A 22,436-nucleotide genomic window follows, 5' to 3' on the forward strand; every position below is an offset into this window, starting at 1 on the left:
TTGTTTGTTTGTTTCTATTTTATTAATTTCAGCCCTAAATTTGATGATACCTTGCCATTTACTTGTGTCTGGTGTGATTTCTTCCTTTTGTTCTAGAGCTTTTAAGTATACCATTAAGTTACTAATATGAGGTCTCTACAATTTTTTATGTAGGCACTTAGTGCTATGAACTTGACTCTTAAAATAGCCTTTATTGTGTCCCACAAGTTTGGGTATAATGTGTTTTCATTTTCATTCAATACTAAAAATTTTCAACTTCTTTGTTAATTTCTATCTTGACAGATTTTTCATTCAGTAATGAGCTGTTCAGTTTCCATGTTTGTAAGCTTTCTGTTATCTCTATTGTTGTTGATATCCAGTTTTAATCAGTGGTGGCCAGCAGAATGCACTGTGTTATTTCAATTTTCTTGTATCTTTTGAGACTTTCTTTTTGTCAAAATATGTGGTTGATTTGGGAAAGAAAGTTTCATGAGCTTCTTAGAAGAATATATTTTCTTCTGTGTTTGGTTGAAATGTTCTGTAAATATCTGCTAGTTCCATTTGGTTTATAGCATCATTCATTTAGCTCCAGTGTTTCTCTGTTTAGTTTCTGTCTGGATGACTTGAGATATTGAAGTTACCCACTAACACTGTTAGAAGGTCAATATATGATTTAAGCTGTAGTAATGTTTCTTTTATGAACTTGGTTTCACTTGTGTTTGGTGCATATGTATAAAATTGCAATGTCCTCTTGTGAATTTTTCCTTTGATGAGTATGTACTATCTTGCCTCATCTTCTGATTAGTTTTGGTTTAAAGTATATTTTGTCAGATATTAAAAATGGCTATTCCATCTTGCTTCTTCAAGTCCATTTTGCTTGAAATATCTTTTCTCATCCTTTTGCCCTTCATTTTAAGGTGTGTTTCTTGGATGGAGCAGAAGGATGGATCTAGTATTCAAGTGCACTCTGTTAGTCTGAGTCTTTTTATTAGGGAATTCAGATCACTGATATTGAGAGTAATCAATGAGCACTGTTTGATCATTCCTGTTATTGTGGTTTTGTGGAGTGAGATTTTTTTCCCCCACTTTGAGTTGCTGGTCTGAGATTATTTATCCCTTGTGGTTTTTTGTTTTGTTTGTTTTGGTTTTTCTTGGTGGTGTTGACCTTTTCAGGTTGAAGTTCTCCCAGTGCCTTCTGTAGTGCTGCATTTGTAGATGGATACTGCTTAAATTTGGTTTTCTCATGGGATGTCTTTTTTTTTCTCCATCCATTGTGATTGAAAGTTTCACTGGGTATAGAAACCTGGGCTGGCATCTGTGGTAGCTTAGCATTTGTAGAACATCTATCCAGGCTCTTCTGACTTTTTGATAATTGTAATAATAGGTGTTGATATCTGGTCCTGTCTTTGTTGGGTGGGTGCTCTGTGCCGGGGTTTCTCTTGCCCTCTCTGGTTCACAAGAGAGTGTGGTGGATAAGAAATTCTTCTGGAATCCTGATAAGGGTGGCCAGGGGGTCCCAGGTAGAAAGTGTTTCTAGGTATTTGGAGCTAACACTAAGGAATGGGTATAGGCTAGAAGGCACACAGAAGGAAGAAAAACTGGGTACACCACCAGGATTTGTGTAAAACCCTGGAAATGGGGACAGGGAAGGAGGTGAATGCACAGCAGGTGGGTCTGCTACAAAGCTGGGACTAAGACCAGAAGATTGGAATTGAAGGACAGAAGGAGAGTGAAGATAGTTTACCTGATTCCCTGGCTGACATGGATGGCAGCTTTTCAAGGAGTGCTTCCTGGAGTTAGTAGCTGAGACAAAGGGATGGGGTGGAGAAAGGCTGTAGGTGAAGAGCTACATGATCCCCTGGGATTGAGGGCATAGTAGAAGGCTACTCCACGGGAGGTGGTTTGTTAGGAAGTTGGGGATATGACTGAGAACAGGAAGGAGAGTAAAGATCCCCCTACCTACATGATTACCTGAATAGCATGGCCAGTGGGTTTCCAGGGAAAGCTTTTTACTTTTATTTTTTCACCTTACAGGTCTTTATGTAAGATTTTTTTTTTTGGGGGGGGGGGGTTCTATGTGCATCTCTGAATCTGTATGTGTTTCTTGTCCTTTTCCTTTGGCTCTTTTCTTCTATTTGTTTGTCCTTTTCTACTTTGTTTGCCTTTATTTTATCTTTTTTTTAAATTTTATTATTACTGCTCAGCATCTACTGGGGTCTCATTTGTTAAAGGCCTAGATTTGGTATAAGTGAACATTAGGTTTATTATCTCCTTTGAACAGATACTTAGTTACATTTTACCTTCCTCTGAATAAGAAGCCATACTTAATGAGACACTTAATTTACAAAATTTCATTTAACCTGTGTCTTGACTAGCAAGTTGAGGCCATTAATGTTTAAAGTTATTAGTGAATGGTGTTCACTGATTGCTGTGTTTTTTGTTGTTGGTGGTGATGTTGTGTTCTTAGCTCTATTTTGTGTTTCCGAAATTATAGCTTCATTTGTTTTCTTGCTATAGCCTCCTGCACTGGCTTATTCAGTCTGAAGTATTGCGTCCGATATTCTCTGTAGGGCGTGTGTGTGTGTGTGTGTGTGTGTGTGTGTGTGTGTGTGTGTGCGTGTGTCCCCTCATTCATGCCAAAACTCACTCTCAACATCATCCAATGAAAACTACAAAAGAAATTCTCCTATCCAACACATTCTATACTTTGCTTGATTGTGGATTATGGAATTAAAGTCAAGGAAGCAGTTTTCTTTCTTCTTTTAGCAGTATTAAAACATGACCTTACATCAACCTCCCTCAAGACCCAGCTATACCACTCTCAGGCATATACCCAAGGAATGCTCAAACATACCACAAGGACACATGCTCAACTATATTCATATCAGCATTGTTTGTAATAGCCAGAACCTGGAAACAACCTAGATGCCCTTCAACTGAAGAATGGATAAAGAAAATATGGTACATATACACAATGGAGTACTACTCAGCAGAGAAAAGCAATGACATCATGAGGTTTGCAGGCAAATGGATGGAACTAGAAAAAATCATCCTGAGTGAAGTAACCCAGACTCAGAAAGACAAACATGGTATGTACTCACTCATAAGTGGATACTAGATGTAAAGCAAACAATAACCAGACTGCAACTCACAACTCCATGGAGGCTACCTAGTAAAGAGGACCCTAAGAAAGACACAGGGATCACCCAGTGACAGAGAAATGGATGAGATCTGCGTGAGAAAACTGGGGGTGGGGTGGGATAATGCAGGGTAAGGGAGTGGGGAAAGAGAGCTTAGGGGAGCGAGAGGTCCCACCTGGATCAGGAACAGTGGGAGAACAAGGAAAGACAGACAATGATAAATGAAGACCCCAGGGGAATAGGAAGAAGCAGAGTGCTAAAGAGGTCCCCAGAAATCCACAATGATATCTCCACTATAGACTACTGGCAATGGTTGAGAGAGTGCCTGAGCTGACCTGCTCTGGTGATGGGATGGCCAAACACCCTAACTGTCATCATAGAACTCTCATCCAGTGACTGATGGAAGCAGATGCAGAGATCTATGGCTGAGCCCCAGGTAGAGCTCTGGGAGTCCAATCATCAGTGAGAAAGAGGAGGGATTGTATAAGCAAGAGATATTGAGACCATGATTTGAAAAAGCACAGGGACAAATAGCCAAACTAGTGGAAATACATGAACTGTGAACCAATAGCTGAGGAGCTCCCATGGAAATGGACCGGGCCCTCTGGATAAGTGAGATAGTTGATTAGCTTGAACTGTTTGGAAGACCCCAGGCAGAGGAACTGGGACCTGTCTTTGGTGCATGAGCTGGCTTTTTGTAACCTAGGGCCTATGCTGAGACACTTTGCTCAGCCTTGGTGTAGGGAGGAGGGGACTGGACCTGCCTCAACTGAATCTACCAGGTTGGGCTGACTCCCCAAGGGAGACCTTGCCCTGGAGGAGGTGGGAATTGGGGGGGGGGGTTGGGGGAAAGGCTGAGGGGTGGAAGGAGGGAGGACAGGGGAATCTGTGGCTGAGATGTAAAATTAAATGAATTATAAAATAAAAATATTTTTTGAAAAAAAAACATGACCTTACTTTTAAAAACACACCTTCCATTGAAAGATGAGACCTGAGCTGCCCCTTTAAATGTGAAGAGGCTTGTTATTGTTTTGAACCAGTCTACCAGAGAATACACTAAGGGAATTCTAAGTATAAGTCATAATTATCCACCAGAGACTACTCAGTTCTCTTGAAAGTCTCACTCTGCACACTCCTTTATGTAAAACATGAGGTAGTATTGTTAAAAAAAAATGCTGAATGGCCCTGAGACTAAAAGTCAGAGAGACCCAATGCAGACATTCTGGTCAAAGCTCTTACCAGCTGAACCCAGCCTTCCAAGCTTGTCAGGAATATCACTTAGAACAACTAAAACAAGTCATGTGTTCAGTCAGGGTTACTATATGGAGAAGAAGAAATACTCAATGATACATACCTAAATTCCTGATCCACAAATTGTCTATAATTAAATAATTTTACTATAAGCCATTAGGTTTTAGAATTGGTTGTTATAAAGCAATAAATGATATATATATATAAAACTAGTTCCAATTACACATAGATAACGTGTAAAATGTGACTGTCTGTGAAACATTGAGGAAGTCTGACTTTGAACAGGAAGTAAACATGCCACTTATAAAAAGTGCCAGATAGCAATTCTTTGTACGGATGTCCAATTGGGCGTGTATATTCAGATGGCCCCAGGAAGGCACAGTTTCTAGTTTTTCGTGTTCAAAGGAAGACTGCCTTGAGCAAGTTAAGTGTATAAGCAACTCTTAACTGATGATCCAAGCAAATTATATATTTGCACATGCTTCATTGAATTGGGACTCTACATCCTTCCCTTAATTGAATTGGTGACATTGCCCAGTCTCTCACACCACAAACTGATACTTGTTACCAAGTTGTTATAATACTAATTTCTCCTAGAACAAAGCTGGGGATATGGGGACAAAACATGCTGAGCCCTTGTTCCTTTTCTTTCATTGTTTAACCTTAAATTTCTTAGTTTAGCAACCACCCAAAAGAATCCCTTTAATTGCCTTTCTGATCACTGCATTAATTTTTGTGAAAAATGCCACCAACAACTCTATCTGGATAGGAACATAACTGAGAGGATCAGGTTCCCACAGAATAAAGATAAAATTAAAGCTGAACAATGTCTAGCTAAGTGGAGATGGCCCCACTCTAATACCACAGGATTGATTACACAGGAATCCTTGGTGGTAAACAAGCTGCCAAAATCAACTTCAACAAGACATTGTTTGCAATAGTGTGGGCCTCTTAATGTTATTTCTGTCATTCCTCAAACTTAGACTTTGTACATCACCAGTAAAACTCCCTGGTCAGTAAGAAAAGCATACAGACAGGCTTCCTCCTATGCAGGAAGTCTGCCATCCAGACGCTTACACACCACTTCTGAGATGTGACGCCTATCCAATAGTACTCGAAGAACATCCCAGCTGGGATGCTCCACTTTTTTTTCTCTCTGCATAGTTCCTGCCACAGTCTACATTCATTCATGGAGATGACAAGGCAAGGGCCACGTTCTCGGACCATGAACTTCCTTATTGTTCGTCATCATAAATCCATTTTGGATTCTAATTTTAGAAAGAATGAGAAATAAATGTGTGACAAAGAACCAGGAAGAAGAGTAAGGAAAACAACATCTCAAAGGATGATTCCTGTTCCAGTCATGTAAAGCGTTGCTATCAAGTAAATGAGAGAGTTGATGTGCTGTGGAGAAAGGCAGCTGAATGAGCTAGAAGTGAATGCCACTGAGAAAGACATGGGCAGCAGGACAGGGATGCTCTGACAAAAAAGAACCCCCAGTGAAGTCTGTCTGAGCTAGCAGGCCATCTCTGGGGCTTGCGTGAAAGCACTCATGTCTGTCTCCCCTTACTGTCTTTAGAAGCCAATTTCATAAACGCAGAAAATTCCTGTCATTTCTTATGAGCAACCAGAGATTACTAAGAACAATACTTTCACCTTTATAAAACACTCCCATATTATTATATCATTTAAGGTGTTTCATGACAAGAGGAGTGGCAATTATTTTCCTTACTTTGCAAGAGAGTAAACTGAATAGTACGAAGTCAAGAAGTGAGTTAGTGGCTGAGTCAGAATCAAATATTTAAATCTTCAACCACACTTCTCTAGGAGCTGAGAAAACAGTTGCAGAACTCTGAAAAGCTAGTATGACAGTGCTGGAATGAGTAGAACTCTTTTAAATGGAACAGCTATTTCCCAAAACTGGGATGCCAATAAATAGGCAGCCCATGACAGATAGGGACAAAAGACCATTTTGCTATCCTATATAGTGTTCTCACCTTAACAGGCCACTGTTTAAAATGAAAATCGTTCAAACCAGCTATTTCCAGATTTGGGGACCAACTAGGTCTGGGTTGGGGCCATGAATATAACCCAAGAAATTTGCATGCTGCTGATCTAGGGACCACACAAAACCATTTTCTCTGGTTGTAGGGTGGCTTTTTGTTGTTGTTGTTGTTGTTGTTGTTGTTGTTGCTGCTATCCGGTTTGTTTGTTTTGTTTTTTTAACAGGAGCTCATGTACCTCAGGCTTGCCTTAAATTCTCTGTGTAGCTGAATATTGCCTTGTATTTCTGAATATCCAGCTTCAACCACTTCCTGGGATATGGGAATACAGACTTGTTTGTATTACCACACTCAGGTCAAGATTATATTTAAAACCATTAAAATGATTAGAATCCAAAAAGGAAAACAACTCTTAGGTACAAACCTAGAAACATAAAACATTGATGTACTACATCACATAAGAGTAGTAACAGGAAGATGACCCATGAACCCAAACACAAAAAGACACCATCTTTAAGATAACAGCTTGCCTGGCCAGATCTATAGCTTCAGTGTCATCCTAATTAAAATGCTAGCAACTTACTTTGTGGATATTAACAAACTGACTCTAAAGTATACACCATATTTAAAGGCTTACTACAAAGCTATAGTAATGAAGACAATATAGAACTGGAGAAATAAATACAAGAATTTATACATGAAACAGAAATAGAAGAAAGATAAAAGGAAGTATTTGCATTGAAAAAGGATAATCTTTAAAGAAATAGTGCAGTGGGAAAAGCCCATAAGGCCTCAGTCCTAGACAAAGAACTACAGGTAACTAAGGAATGCTGAGAACAAGAGAAATAGTCTTCCCCAAATGGTCAGCCCTGAAAACATACATACAAGTAACACTATATGAACTAAGCAAGTTGAATTTATGAATCTCTATTATACCCATATACATATATGCATAAAAAGCCATGAATTTGAAAGAGAGCAATGGGGGATATATAAGAGGGTTTGGAGGGATGAGAGGGAGGGAGAAATGTTGTAATTATTATCTCAAAAATTAAAAAATTAAATTATTTTAAATAAGGTTGAGCAAGCCATGAGGAGCAAGCCAGCAAAGCAGCACTATTCCATGGCCTCTGCATCAGCTTCTGCCTCCAGTTGCTCACCTGGTTTGAGTTCCTTCCTTGGCTTTCCTTGATGGACTGCAATTTAAGATATGTTAGCCAAATAAAGCTTTCCTTGCCCCACTCCCAATAAACTGTTCTGAACAAGGCAAGATAAAAAGAAATTAAAAGTATACAAATAGTAAAAGAAGTCATACTATAGCCATCTTCATATGATATGATATTATACATTAGATATGTCAAAATTCCACCAGATGAACACACTCAGCAAGATGGCAGAATATAGAATCAGCTTGCACCAATCAATACCTTTTCTATATATCTCCAATAAAAATACAGAAAAGATCATGGAACACAATCATCCCATTCACAATAGCCCTGAAGAAAATAAACTAGGAACAAACCTAACCACAGAGGTGAAGTATCTTTACAATGAAAAATTTACATTTCTGAAGAAAAGGAAAAAGACACTAGAAAATGGAAAAATACCCTATACTCATAGATTAATATTGTGAAAAAAATAGCCATTTTACCAAAAGCCATTTACAGATTCAATGCATAATCCCCAATCAAAATTCTAATCTCGTTTGTCACAGAAATAGAAAAAAATATCCTGAAATTACTATAGAACCACGTAAGACCCCAGACAGTCAAAACAATCCTTAGCAAAAGGAACAACGCTGAAGAGACTGCCATTCCAGATCTCAAAATATACTATAGGACCATAGTAATAAAAGGACGTATGGCACTGGCAAAACCAAATATATAGATCAATGGGACAAAATTGAAGTCCCAAACATGAGTACAGAAAACTTCAGCAACTTAATATTTGACAAAGGTGGCAAAAACCTATGCTGGAAAAAAGAAAACATCTTCAACAAATGATACTAGAACAACTGGAATTCCACCTGCAGAAGAATGAAATTAGACCTGTATCTATCACCTTGTACAAAAAGTAACTCCAAACAGATCTAAGACTTAAACCTAAAACCTCAAACACTGAAACAGCTAGAAGAGAACATAGGCAGTACCTACACCATATAGGTGTAAGAGAGGACTTCCTGGATAGGGCTCCATTTGTCTAAAAATTAAGGCCAATAATTGACATGTGGGACGTAATAAAACTTAAAAGCTTCTGCACAGCTAAAGAAACAACCATCTGGGTGAAGAGGAGGCCCACAGAATTGATTGAAAAGAATCTTTGCCATCTGTATATCTCACAGAGGATTAATGTCCAGAATATATTAAGAACTCAAAAAAAAAAAAAAAAACAAAGGGTCAAAACCACAAATGGCCCATTCAAACAAAATGATCCTGGAATCTGAACAGAGAAGAAGGGGGAAAATGACTAAAATAATATTTCAAAAGATGGTCATCATCCCCAACAACTAGTGAAATACAAATCAAAATGACTTTCAATTTCACCTTACTCCAGTCCGAACAGTAAAGAACAACAAAACAACAAACAACAAATACTGGGGTGGGTATGGAGCAAAAGGGACCACTAGATACCCACATGGTAAAAAAAAATTTAACTAAATAAAGATCTTGAATCCTTCAAAAATTAACTCAAAATGGATCATAAACCCAAAGGTACAAAACGTCTAAGAGATATCAGAATAAGCTAGATGACCTTAAATTTCATGATGAATTTTTAGACTCCAAAAGCAAGATCTATGAAAGAAAAAATGGGGACTAGAGATGGCTCAGCAGTTAAGAGCACTGACTGCTCTTCCAAAGGACCCCAGTTCAAATCCCAGCACATATATGGTGACTTACAACCATATGTAAGTTCAATTCCAGGGGATCCCTCTTCTGTCCTCTGCAGGTATCAGGCATGCATATGAGGTACAAACATACATGCATGCAAAACAGCCATACACAAAAAATATTTAAATATTTTTAAAAAGATTGAGCTTCAATAAAATTATAGTTCTGCTCTGCAAAAGACACTTAGTATGGTTAATTTGCTTGTCTACTTGATTGGATATGGGATCCTGTAAGAGTGTTCTGTGGTCATGTCTGTGACAGTATTTCATGGAAGGATTAACAGAATAGAGGAAGACCATCTTCCAAAATGGTGACCCAGATATAAAGAGGTCTGACGGAAAAGCAGTGTTGTGTTTTGTCTGCTCACCTTCACTACCTCCTGGTGAACACAAATACTCTGTTGCTGTGCCTGCCATCCTTTGGTGGCATTAGAACCCAGGTTCTTGGCCTTCAACATGGACTGAAGACCAGAAACTCTCCAGAAATTCTTCAATGCTCTATTGAGACTGCATCTAGCCTCATTGACTGAGCAGCTACTAGGTTCCCAGCCTCTCTGATGTGAACAGAGTCACTGTTGGACTAGACATCCCATACAGTGTAAGTAAATCCAATACATTCCCTTTTAACATATACTCACCCAAATGGTTCTGTTACAAAACCCTTACTAATACAGTGACCTACCATCATCATCCTCTCGTTTTCTACTTCATTGAGCAATTCAGCAAATTCCTTGAATGACTCCGCTGGTAAGAGAGAATAAAAATAAAGCAAATTAGTAATGACGCATATTGATGAGGAGGCAAAGATCTATGCAACTTGAAGTAGGGACCAGTGCCTTAATCTCACAGAGACAGTAGAGAATGACATCAAATCTAAGGTGGGCAGGAAGACAGGCTAAGTGTCTACTGGTTATTTCTCTTCTTTTTCTTTCCTTTTCTGCTAATCCCCAACTAGAGAATTATTTCACAATTAATATTGTATTTAATTCTCTTAGTCACAGATAAGCAAAAGCCTAATTTATAAATTTGAAAAAACATCAGATATAGTGTGAGATAATAAGGCTTTTAGTTTAATAAACAATATGGAGAAAGAGAAGAAACAAAAATTTTATAGAAAAGTAGGCCTGGATTGTTCCATCACTTTCTTCCTGAGTGACTTTGTGTAAATGACTTGACCCTAAGCTTCAGTTGCCTTACCTATCAACAGGCATAATCATATCTACTTTAGTGTGTACCTCTCTATAAGAATAAAATTATGTTGCAAATGTGGAGTATGCATATGAAGTAGATAACACTAACATCTCTCCCCTTCTAAAGCCAATTCTGCCACTTGTTGCCACTGTGACAGCCATTCAATTCTCCGCCCTGGATTTCAATTTCTTCATACACACAGAGAAATTAAATAGCTTTTATTGTGTCTTGAAATTCCCCAACTTCCCACCACAAGCGTCAAGTACATTCTCCGTATATGAAAGCCTGGGCAAACAAATTTGTCCAGATACTTACTTAGTTAGCTATTTAGTTTCTTACTATGTAGATGGGGCTGGCTCACTAAGGCTCCTGAGTGCCAGGATTACACACAAGACCATATCCAGCCCCTAAGTTGGTGCTTTTTAAACAAAAAGACTTCAAATAGATTCCCTCCATAATCTATTGACTATTTCAGAATATGCTATTTAATTTTCACAAAGTTGTAAATTTCAAAACTTTCTGTTATTAGTAACCTACTATGGTCAGGAAATAAATTATGATTTTTTATTATTTGCATTTATTGAAGCCTATTTTCTGATTTAACATATGGTCACTTGAAGAATATTCTACATATGTTTGAAAAGAATAGCCTCTACACTTCTTGGGTAGGGGACAAAAGAGGGCATTGGATCCCCTGGAATTGCAATTATAGACATTTGTAAGACACCATATGGGCAATGGTAAGGAACCCAGGTCCTCTGGAAGAACAAGTGCTCTTAATCATTGAACCATCTGCCAAGCCCTAAGTTCACTTTTCTTAACTCGCATATTCCTCTATTCAATTTTATTTAACAAAAAATGAACAGACAAGTTACAAAGGTCATTTTTTTAATCCATAATATGGTAACTGATCCAAGACTTCAAATAGATGTCTTCAATTATTTTCCTTTCTTTTCTTCAATGCACTTACCCTTCAATTTGTTGATCCTTTCTATTCACTGTACAAATCTGACACTGAGCCATGTGGTGAATTTTATTTACTATGCATTTTCTTTTAACATCCCAACTACAGTTTCCTGTGCTCTCCTACCCCCATCCACTTCTCCATTTCAGTGCAGAAAGGGGCAGGCCTCCCATGGGTGTCAACAAAGCATGGCATATCAAGTTGCAGTAGGACTAAGATCCTCCCCTTGTATTAAAGCTGGGCAAGGCCATTCAGTGTGAGGAGTAAATTCCCAAGAAAATACAGATTTTTAGCTATTTTCTTCTAAAATAAAATATTTTAAGTCTTTATATTGATTTATCTATTTTGTGAGAAATTGTTCTCATCCATTCCTTTAGCTTTTTTTGACACAGATTCCTTAAATTGAATATGTTTTAAATAGCTAATTAAAAGTATTTGTCAAAGAAATCATTTATCTGAGATTCCCCAGGAACAGTTTCTATTATTTTTTACTTTTGTAAGTGGACTGCTTTTTTGCAATTTCATCCCAGGTGTCATTATTTTTAATAAATATTTTAAGTAATATAATGTGGCAATTATAAAAAATCAGATCCCCTTCCTTTCCTCACTTTGCTGCTCCTGTCATGCTATTTATTTATTGGTTTCACAAAGACTGTACTATGTCATGAAATAACATGAATCATTTCTTTCCTTTTCAATAGTAGGGATTAAATTTAGAGGCTTGGGCATGCTAGGCAAATGATCTACTTCAGTTGAGCTATATCCCCAAACCATTTCTGGCTTCAAGAAAAAATACTGGCCACATTAAGCAAGCCAGGCTGACTTTGTATTCACTTTATAGCCCTGATAAGCCTTGAACATGTGATGTGCCGATGACTCCAAGCAGCTTCAACCAGGCCTGCACCACCAGGGTCAGGTAAGAGATTCCTTTAAACCATTTGAACCAATAAGTCTTTGTGCCTGTGCTGGCTAGTCTTATGTCAGCTTGACACAGAAACTAGAGTTATCTGAAAGGAGGGAACCTCAATTGAAAAATGCCCCCATAAGATCCTGCTGTAAGGTATTTTCTTTATTAGTGATTGATGTGGGAAGGCCCAGAATACTGTGGGTGGTGCCACCCTTGGGCTGGTTGTCCTAGGTGCTGTGAGAAAGCAGGCTGAGCAAGCCATGAGGAGGAAGCCAGTAAGCAGCACCCCTCCATGGCCTCTGCATCAGCTCCTGCCTCCAGGTTCCTGCACTGTTTGAGTTCCTGTCCTGACTTCCTTCAGTGACAAACAGCAATAGGGAGGTGTAAGCCCAATAAACCCTTTCCTCCTCATCTTGCTTTTTGGTCATAGTGTTTCATTACAGCAATAGAAACCCTAAAAAAGTTGGTACCAGGAACTTGGGTATTGCTGTGATTTGCCTGACATATTGGAAGAATATGAAACAATTTAGAACTTTGTGCTAGAAAAACCACTGGACACTAAGCAGAGTTTAATGGCACATACTAGGAAGAAGACAGTGATGCTAAGGGTGATTTGAACTGTGGGGGTCCAGAAGAGATTTCAGAAAAGAATAATATTAGTATGTGGCCTAGACATCATTCTTGTGATAGTTTGGCAAAAAATGTGACTACTTTCTGCCCTTGTCCAGAAGAATCTGTCTGAGGATAAATTGAAGATGTATGAATTAACAGCTTTGACAGAGGAGATTTCCAGACAGCCTAGTATTGACTATGTTGATTGGCTATTAGTGGCCATGCTTATGAAGCTATATAATGAAAAGGAAAAAGCTAAGCAAGGAAAAATACAAAATGTACAGTTTGAGGATAAAGGGGGCACCAGGACATGTAAACAGATTTGCTGTGGATGACTAATTGGTAAATAAAACACTGATTGGTCAGTAGCCAGGCAGGAAGTATAGGCAGGACTAAGAGGGAGGAAAATTGGGAGAACAGGAAGGCAGGAGGGGACACTGCCAGAGGCCACCAGGACAAGGAAGATATAAGGTACCAGTAAGCCATGAGCCACGTGGCAAAGTATAGATTAATAGAAATGGGCTGAATATAAGAGTAAGAGCTAGACAATGGTAGGCCTGAGCTAATGGCCAAGCAGTTTAAATAATATAAGCGTCTGTATGTTTATTTTATAAGTGGGCTGTCGGACTATTAGGGCTTGGTGGGGCCTGGAGAGAACGTCTCCAGCTACACAGATTAAATAAAAACTTGATGCTAAATGGAATAAAGGGAGTGGTGACCTCAGAGCAAGACTCACCCAGCTAAGCTTCCAATTTGTGAAAAGGGAGTAAAGAACAGCTTAGGACCAGGAGTGATGGTGCACACCTCTAATCACAGCACTTGGAAGACAGAAGCTGAGAGATTTCTGAGTTCAAGGCCAGCCTTGTCTATACAGCAAGTCCCATGACAGCAAGCTTAGACAGTGAATGAATTCACTCAAAACATAAAGCTGATAAAAATGTATTTGAACAAGGGGGCCATGTTCCATTCCCAGCAAGCAGCAGAACTGGGCAGCTTCGGCCAAGTGGTTCTGGTTTTTTAGAGTCAAGAACACAAGAAAGGAACCATGGAATCTCTCTCCATGGCTCAGAAAAGCTTCTGAGGCCAGGCATGTGTCAGGAGTGTCCCTGCATGGAAGTCCAGAGAGACCATTGTGTAAAGCTATGAAGGAAAAGCCTGGATTGCCTTGGAGACCCCAAGATGTTGGGAAATGCCAGAGCTATGGGATACCTGCCAAGGAGAGCTGCTAACAGGGAATGGAACTAACCCAAGAGAAAGGAGTATGTTTCAGTCAACAAAGCTGAAAGGAATTGGAGATCTGAAGAGCCTTTTGACATTAGACATGGAGATGCAAAGTTTGGAGTTTGCCCAGCTGGTTTTTGGTCTTGCTTTGGTCCAGTATTTCCTTACTATGCTCCCTTCCCTCCATTTTGGGTATATCCTGTACCATTATATGTTGGAAGTATGTGATCTGCTCTTTTTATTTTGATTTTATAGGGGATTACAGTTATAAGATTGCATGAGTCTCAGAAGAGACTTTGGACTTTGGAATTTTAAAGTGTTGATACTGTTATAGACTATGGGGAGTTTTGAAGTTGGACTAAATGCATTTTGCATTGTGATATGACTACAAGCCTATAGGGGGCAATGAGTAGAACATGGTGATTTGAATGAAAATGGCTCCCATAGGGAGTGGCATGATTATGAGGTGTGGCCTTGTTGGAGTAGGTGTAGCCTTGTTGGAGGAAGTGTGTCACCAACAGTGGGCTTTAAGGTTTCAGAATCTCAAGCCAGGACCAGTGGTTCTCTCTCCCTCCTTGATGCCTGCCAGCCTGATGTAGAACTCTGGATTCCTTCTCCAGCACAATGTCTGCCTCAAGCTACAATGATAATGGACCTCTGAAACTGTAAGCCAGACCCAATTAATTAATTCCTCATTAAGAGTTGCCATGGTTGTGGTGTCTCTACACAGCAATAGAAACCCTAACTAAGACAGCCTTGAACTATTATGTATGTATTTGAGAATGTACCTTCAGCACTTAGCCAGGCAATTTACAATTCTATCCCAGCCTTCATTTGCTTCTTTCCCAAAGTAAAGTCATCTAGAAGTTCAGGAACAGGGCTTTCCCAGTTCTTTTCTAGCTAAGCACAAACATTGGGCATGTACAAAGCTCTATACATGTGCACGACCTAGAGATCCAGGAATATGCCTCAGCTTTCCAGAGCTCTCAAAGGTGCTTATTTTCCTTTTACCTTTTATGAACACTGTCTAGAAATTTGTTTGCTGTTTATTCTTTCTGCTACCTGCAGTAACTGGAGTTCTAAACAACTACCATTGAGTATTTTCTTTTTATGTTCATTAAAAAATTAGTAATACATGTTTTGACCTCGTTTCTTCCCTCCCTGATCCTCCTACCTCCCTGATCCTCTCAACCTCCTTACCCACCCAATTTTATTTTTAAAATGCTCTGGAAAAAAAGAACTTTGAAACAAGCAAGCTCTGACTCATTTCAAATAAGACAAACTGTAAAAGCCATAATTCCCAGAACTGGGAAAATTGAAAAATCATTCTGCTTTCTCAAATGGCTACAAAAATAGTGGTTTTCACATGTTCTAGGATGATGCAATTCATTTTCAAAGTTACCATAGAGCATTTTTTTTAAGACAGTAGGAACACACACCAAGATAAAATGCCACAAAGTTCATTGCAGTTCATATATTAACCCATTTTTTTAAGTAAGTATCCTTTATTTGTGGCTGCATTCATTTGGATAAAGTTCTGAGTTAATGAAAAGTTGATGATGAAAGTACAGACAAGACCAAACCAGTTATAAAAAAGTTATTCTAGGCCGGGCAGTGATGGCGCACGCCTGTAATCCCAGCACTCGGGAGGCAGAGGCAGGCGGAGCTCTGTGAGTTCAAGGCCAGCCTGGGCTACCAAGTGAGTTCCAGGACAGGCTCCAAAGCTACACAGGGAAACCCTATCTCAAAAAAAAAAGTTATTTTATCAGTTATTGGATGAAGGTTCTACTGGCTTTTTGGAGCCCATTCCCTATGGAGGGGCACCTTGCTCAGTCTTGATACAGGGGGGAGGGGCTTGGTTCTGCCCCTACTGGGCTTTGTTGACTCCCCATGGGAGGCCTTACCCTCTCTGAGGAGTGAATGGGAGAAGGGTGTGGAGGGGAGGTGGAAGGGAGCGGGAGGAGGGGAGGGAGGGAAAACTGTGGTTGGTATGTAAAATGAAATAAAAAACCTTTTAAACAAAAAATAATAAAAAATAAATTTAAAAAGTGTTTCTTGGTGCATTTTCTGCTTTTAGAGAAGATCATATTTTGAAGGTGACATCTCCACCAGTGCTACTGAGGCAATGGGATCAGAGATTTTAAAGATCACACTGAATCTAGGTTTTATATATTGTTGGCGAGTACTCTACCGCAAGCGAGCTACATCCTCTGCCCAATCCTTACTTTCTTTTATGATTTGTTTGGTTTTGTGTTTTTTGAAAAAATATCTGACTCTGAAGCCCAGGTTGTCCTAAAACTTGATGTAATCCTTCTGACTCAATCTGCCAAGTACTTAGATTACAAACATGTATTACCATATCCAGCTTGATCCCTCCTTTCTCTTGAAGATGGGGTCTCCTGTATCCTATGCTGGCCTTGACCTCACTATGTAGACAAGGATAGCTTTCAATTCCTGATCTCCTGCCTCCATATCCCAAGTGCTAGTAATATAGACATGCATTTATCACACCAAGCTCTTGATCTTTACTTTCAATTAACAAGGCATTCAATTATTTTTAAATTAATTTTAAGTTAAGTTGATGAGTCAGGAAAAACATAGCACAGGCCTATCATCATTGGGGAGACAGGATTGCAATTTTGAGGAAGGTGTAAGATATGTGAGCACAAGGTCCCAGAAAGAAATTGACCCTTCAATTGAACTTTCTGAAAGACTGATTCACTGATGAGACCTTCAATGATGGTGAGGAGTTGAGAATAGTGGCAAGTTCAGAGCCAAATTATCTTGGGCTAGTAGTAGCCCTCTTCAATGGCCATATGCTGTATTTCTCTGTACCTGAAAAAACAGCTTTGTGAGCATTAGGTAAATCAATTGGTAAAGACAGAGTTCTCATTTTCTAACCATCCACAAAGGCAGGGATACCATCAGACAGCATCTCAGGCCTAGAAGATATATTCTATCACCTTGCTTTAACCCACCTACTTAATACTTCCACCAATGAAGATATCTTGATTCATGACTTTCTTTGTTCTATTACTATAAAACCTTCTGGAAATTGCTTCCATATTGGGACACAGAAATTGGAGTAACCTAAATCTATGTTCCCAGGCTGTGATCACTCATATCTGGTTCTAGAATAAACTATTTCTTATCACCTTGAGGTAAGAGTTATGGGTTTTATTAACCATCTATTCTTTACTTCATTTCTTCCTTCCTTCCTTCCTTTCTTTCTTGTTTTCATTGACAACTACATAGTGAGTTAGAGACTCACCTGAACTAAATAGTGAGGTGCTGTTTCAAATGAATAAATTTTTTTAAAGATTTACTTATTTATTATGTATACAGAAGAGGGCACCAGATCTCATTACAGATGGTTGTGAGCCACCATGTGGTTGCTGGGAATTGAACTCAGGACCTCTGGAAGAGCAGTCAGTGCTCTTAACCTCTGAGCCATCTCTCCAGGCCCTGAATAAATATTTTTAAAAGAAGTTCACTGCTCTCTGTCTGACCTACAAAATCTTCTATAAATTTATTTGTTGAAAGTGGATTCCAAGATCTTACTGAGACATATGGTATGAGGCAAGAAATACTTAGCGAAGTCAAGACAGCATCGTCATTCTAGATATTCACTATCCCAAAGTCTCCTAGTTCTACCAACCATTTGTCTTACTCCAAGTAACTCATCTCATTCTTTTTATTTTGAATGATAAGCTCTTACTATGTATCTTAGGCTAGGTTTGAACTCACTATATAGTCCAGGCTTGTAGATCTACAATAATAATAATAATAATAATAATAATAATAATAATAATAATAATCCTGCTTTAGATTTCTGGATGATGGGATTATAGGTGGCTACCAGCAGGCATGGGTTCACTTTAGTCCCGAGGAAACTGAAAACAGAAATTAGAACTTGATTGGCCAAGTTCACAAAGCTGACTACATTGTCAGAAAGAGGTTGCATTTCTACTTTAAGATAACAAGGTGTTACTAGAAACAGACAAAACTCCCCTGTCACATCCTTTTCTCTGTCTATTCATTTGTTCTCCAAATGGTGGATTTATTCTCTTTGCGTATATTCTCATATTCACATTTAATGTCTTATGTCTATCTATTTTTTTTCAACTTTGAAAATGTTTCAAATACAAAAGCAGAAGTTCTGGCCAATGGTTATTTCTAACTAACAATCATATCTTACTAATGATACACTTTTAGTGAAATATCATGGATAATTGCAGGCCCTGATGAGGGGTAACCAGGCAAATGGTTCGCTAGACTTAAAGAAGAAAAATATAAGAGCTTTAGTAATGAGAACAGATCATCCACTAGTGTGCTATTAAAAGAGAAGAGTCACTAAAGAGAACTTTCTCTCTCTTCAGATAAAAGAAATGATGACTAGGAAAACTGGCTACAGAAAAGGAAGGAAAATTTCCTATGGAGCCAAAACCAGCACTATCATCAACAACCACCATAAACATGGCTAGGGAAATTGTTTGCAACATTCTTCAATAATTTCAAAATATTAAAATGAGAATCTGGCAAGAATTAACTCACTCTGGAAAATTTCAAGGAAGAAAAAATAAAGAACTTAAGAAAGGCAGGGAAAATATCATACTATATGTCTTTCAGATCTTATAGCATCCATTTTGCCATGTTGGCAATGAGAAAACTGAGGTTCAATAAGACTAAATAAAATATCTACAACATTAAAATAATCACTGCCTTCCAAAAGCATCATACATTTTCAACATTGATCAAATGGCTGACAGCAGCTTAAACTCTTTTACCTAGAAAATTCATTTGGGAAGCAAGCCTAAAAATAACCCAGACCACAGGAGGAAAAACTTTTAGAGCCAAAGTAGGCACTCAACATTATTAATGGCAGGGAATAATTAAAAACAATTAAAATATCCCAATGTCTACGAAAGGATTAAGTGTATTTACTTAATGGACCATTTTTCTAGCTTCTTAACAAGAACATTACACAACATTTTATGAACACAGTAAAATGCCTATGGTATCATATTATGTGAAACAAGCAGAATATAAAAAATTTTAAGTATGACAGATTGACTAAAAAAATTGTTTTTCCTGGGTTTTTCGAAGAAAAAGAGAACCATGAAGTTGAGTGGGTAGAGAAGTGAGGGAGATCTGGGAGGTGTTGGAGAAGGTGAAAATATCAATATATATTGTACAAAATGTTTTAAAAGAATTTTTGTGTGTATGAATAAAATAAATTATATGTACAATATGATTACAAACAACTACAGAAAACTATGCCAAGACAAGAAGAAGGGAGTACTCAATGTTAGTTCTTTATGAAAAGAACATACGTATAAATTTGTGAATCAAGATTAGTTGATTTAAAATCCTACTTAAAAAGAAAAGAAGCCAGACAAACACACACCTTTAATCCCAGCATTGGGAAGATAGAGGCAAGTGGATCTCTAGGAGTTCTAGGCCGGCTTGTTCTACATAATGAATTCTAGACCAGCTAAGACTACATAGTGAGACCCTGTCTCAAAACACTAACAACAATAACAACAACAGAAACAGTAACAATAATGAGCCACAGTGAGGCATATCTATAATCCCAGCACTTGGAAAGCTAAAATCTGGGGACTATGAGATTGAGGCCAGCCTTGATTATACAGTGAGAACTTGTCAAAAAGGCAGAAGGAAAGAGGAAAAAAGAAGGGGAGCTGTGGCTAACCCTACCAGTCATTTTTCAAAGTGGAAGGCTGGATATAATTCCATAACAAGAATAAAATCAGGGGGCAGGAGATGCAGCTCGGCAGTTAAGAATACTTCCTGCTCTTTCAGAGGGCTGGAGTTCAGTAATCAGCACTTCCCCATGTATGGTGGCTCAGCTAACAACTGCCAGTGACTCTAGTTCCAAGGGTTAGCCACCTTCTTCTGGCCTCTGGAAGTACCCCTCCACTCAAGTATCTCCCTCCTTGACATACAATTTTTTTTTTTTAATAAAATATATTGTTTAAAAAAAATAGCAAGCCAACGGCTCCTTTTGGTGCTATAGCAAAAAAATTTAAGCCACAAATGAAATTAATGACTGTTGGGCTGTTATGGGGGACCCTAAATTTCAAAAGAAAGAAGAAACACTGGAGTGGTGGCAAAGCCAGATAGCCTAAGCATTTGGGAGGTGGAGGCAAGAGGACTCTTCTCATCAGCTGCACTGCTATAAAGTGAGTTTTAAAACCAGTCTGTGTAGCAGGAATCTTAAAAAGTCTTATTAATGAAAACAAACCTGAGGCCAGTTATTGGGGTAAATGCTGGAAGATCAGAGACCCAGAACAAGCCACAGCTACCTCACCTTGCCAGTTCCTCAGCTGGTCTTATTTCCTCAGACTGGAAGCTTCTGAGTCCTCATCCCAATGGCTCTCAGCTGAACTGTGCTGCTCCAAAGCCTAAATGCTGAACCAGGCAAAATGCTTAACTAACTTAGTTCCTGGTCCTAACACCTGATACACCTTTCTGCTTTCTGCTACCACTCCCTGGGATTAAAGGCTGGATTTCTGGGACTAAAGGCCTAGCTGTTTCTAAAGTGGCCTTGAACTCAGAGATCTGGAGGTATTTCTGTCCCTGAAATCCTAGGATTAAAGGCGTGCACCACTACCGGCCAACTTCTGCTATGGCTTGCTCTGACCCATTTTCTAGCCACCGTTTTTGGCTTTGTTCTAGTGGCTGTCTGTTCTCTGACCCCAGATAAATTTATTAGGGTACACAATATTGTGGGGAACACAATACCACAAGTCTGGACTACAAGAGACTCAAAACAAAATAGAAAAAAGAAGAAAAGAGTTTATGGCTCTAATAGTCTAGACTGGCAAACTGGTGAACATATTTTTAACTAGATTTGCAACAGTATCTCCACTCAGCCCAGCCTTAAACTAGCTATGTAGCCAAGGACGATCTTAAACTCCTGGTCCTTTGTCTCCATCTCCTTTCAAAGTGGCACACTTTCCCATTTATTTGTACATTTTGTGACTTTTTGTTGAAAGTTGAGTTCAGATTCTCTTCCTCAGGGATTACTTTTCTTTTGTTATTGGTAATTATTGCTTATTGTTGAGGGTAGTCTGTAAGCCAAAGATCAGCTTGTGATATAAACATAAAATCTTGGATCTCTTCTGAATGAACCTGGTATTTTTTTCCTGGGCATATGAATTTGCTTTCACATTTTCCCCATATTTGGTGTTCTGTTTTTGTTTCAAATTTTCTCCAGGACTTGTAGCTCTCTCCGTCTCTCAGTTGGGATTAAGATTAGCAAAGCAGCTGTTGTAGGTTCACCTGCAAGATCCAGGATTTCCTTAACCCTGGGTAGCTGGCTGATTTTCCAATACCAGACACAATTTCCCTCTTGCAGAGCCAGTCTTAAGTACAATTAGAGAGATGTTGGTTACTGCCAAGGTATGCATCCCACTAATGCACCCTTAGGGTTATTGTGCCATATTGGTCATTGTTGTGTTCATAGGGATCATAGCTGGGGAGAGCTACTAATAACTTCCCTCCTTTGGAAACTAGCTTGGTACCTTATGGTACCATGAGGAGGCTTTTTGGTTGTTCCAGCTCAGTGCCTCTGGGCTCTGGGTCTGAAGAACATAGTTTCTTAAGCAATAGGACTTACCTTCCACATCAGGGAGGAGCTCCAATGAGCCAATGGACCTTAATTTAGGTGAAGGTGTGCTCTGATAGGAAACTGCTGCTTCAGATCAAAAGTGCAGAGGTGGACAGCTATTGTCACACCTCCCTGAGTAGTTGAAAGACTTCCTCCTTCAAAGTACTTTCTACGAGATTTGAAGGGCCAGTGATTCTTCTTTCATTAATTTTTGCTTTCTCTTTTGGGAAGCATCCATTAAAAACTAAAACACTGGCGAGAAGTAGGAGAGTATCTGGAAGTAATTAGGGTGAGCAATGTAGGCTAAATATGATCAAAATACATTGTATGAAATTTTCGAATAGAAATCTGTTGCTTTTATTTACTCCATCCATGTTAGTGTGTCTATAATTGTTGTCCTTATATGGAATTGCAATGTAAACAGCTGTTTCTTTTGAACTTGGGTGGATGGGAGACACTAAGGAACCAAGAAATCACAGTCTAAAAGAGTCTAAAGCCCATCTTAGGGCTCTGAATTCCTACTGTTGTCATTATTGCTGTGGAAATCAGAGCCCTGGCTTCTACTACCAAAATCTGTATTCTTTTGGACCAAGACCATGAGACTATAAATCAGTAATATCCCCAAATGACTCCAATGAAGAGCTATGT

General features: G+C 38.8%; 1 protein-coding gene across 1 annotated transcript in view; it reads right to left on the minus strand.

The window, feature by feature from the left end:
- Ophn1 (oligophrenin 1) overlaps positions 1-22,436 on the minus strand; it is a 317,225-nt gene that overhangs the window by 194,882 nt on the left and 99,907 nt on the right. Inside the window, exon 4 of the mRNA XM_036174204.1 lies at positions 9,943-10,004. Coding sequence (XP_036030097.1) covers positions 9,943-10,004 — 62 coding nt within the window. The remainder of the gene's footprint in view (positions 1-9,942; positions 10,005-22,436) is intronic.

This window comes from Onychomys torridus, chromosome X, assembly GCF_903995425.1.
Source record: "Onychomys torridus chromosome X, mOncTor1.1, whole genome shotgun sequence".
In the NCBI taxonomy this organism is placed as follows: Eukaryota; Metazoa; Chordata; class Mammalia; order Rodentia; family Cricetidae; genus Onychomys; species Onychomys torridus.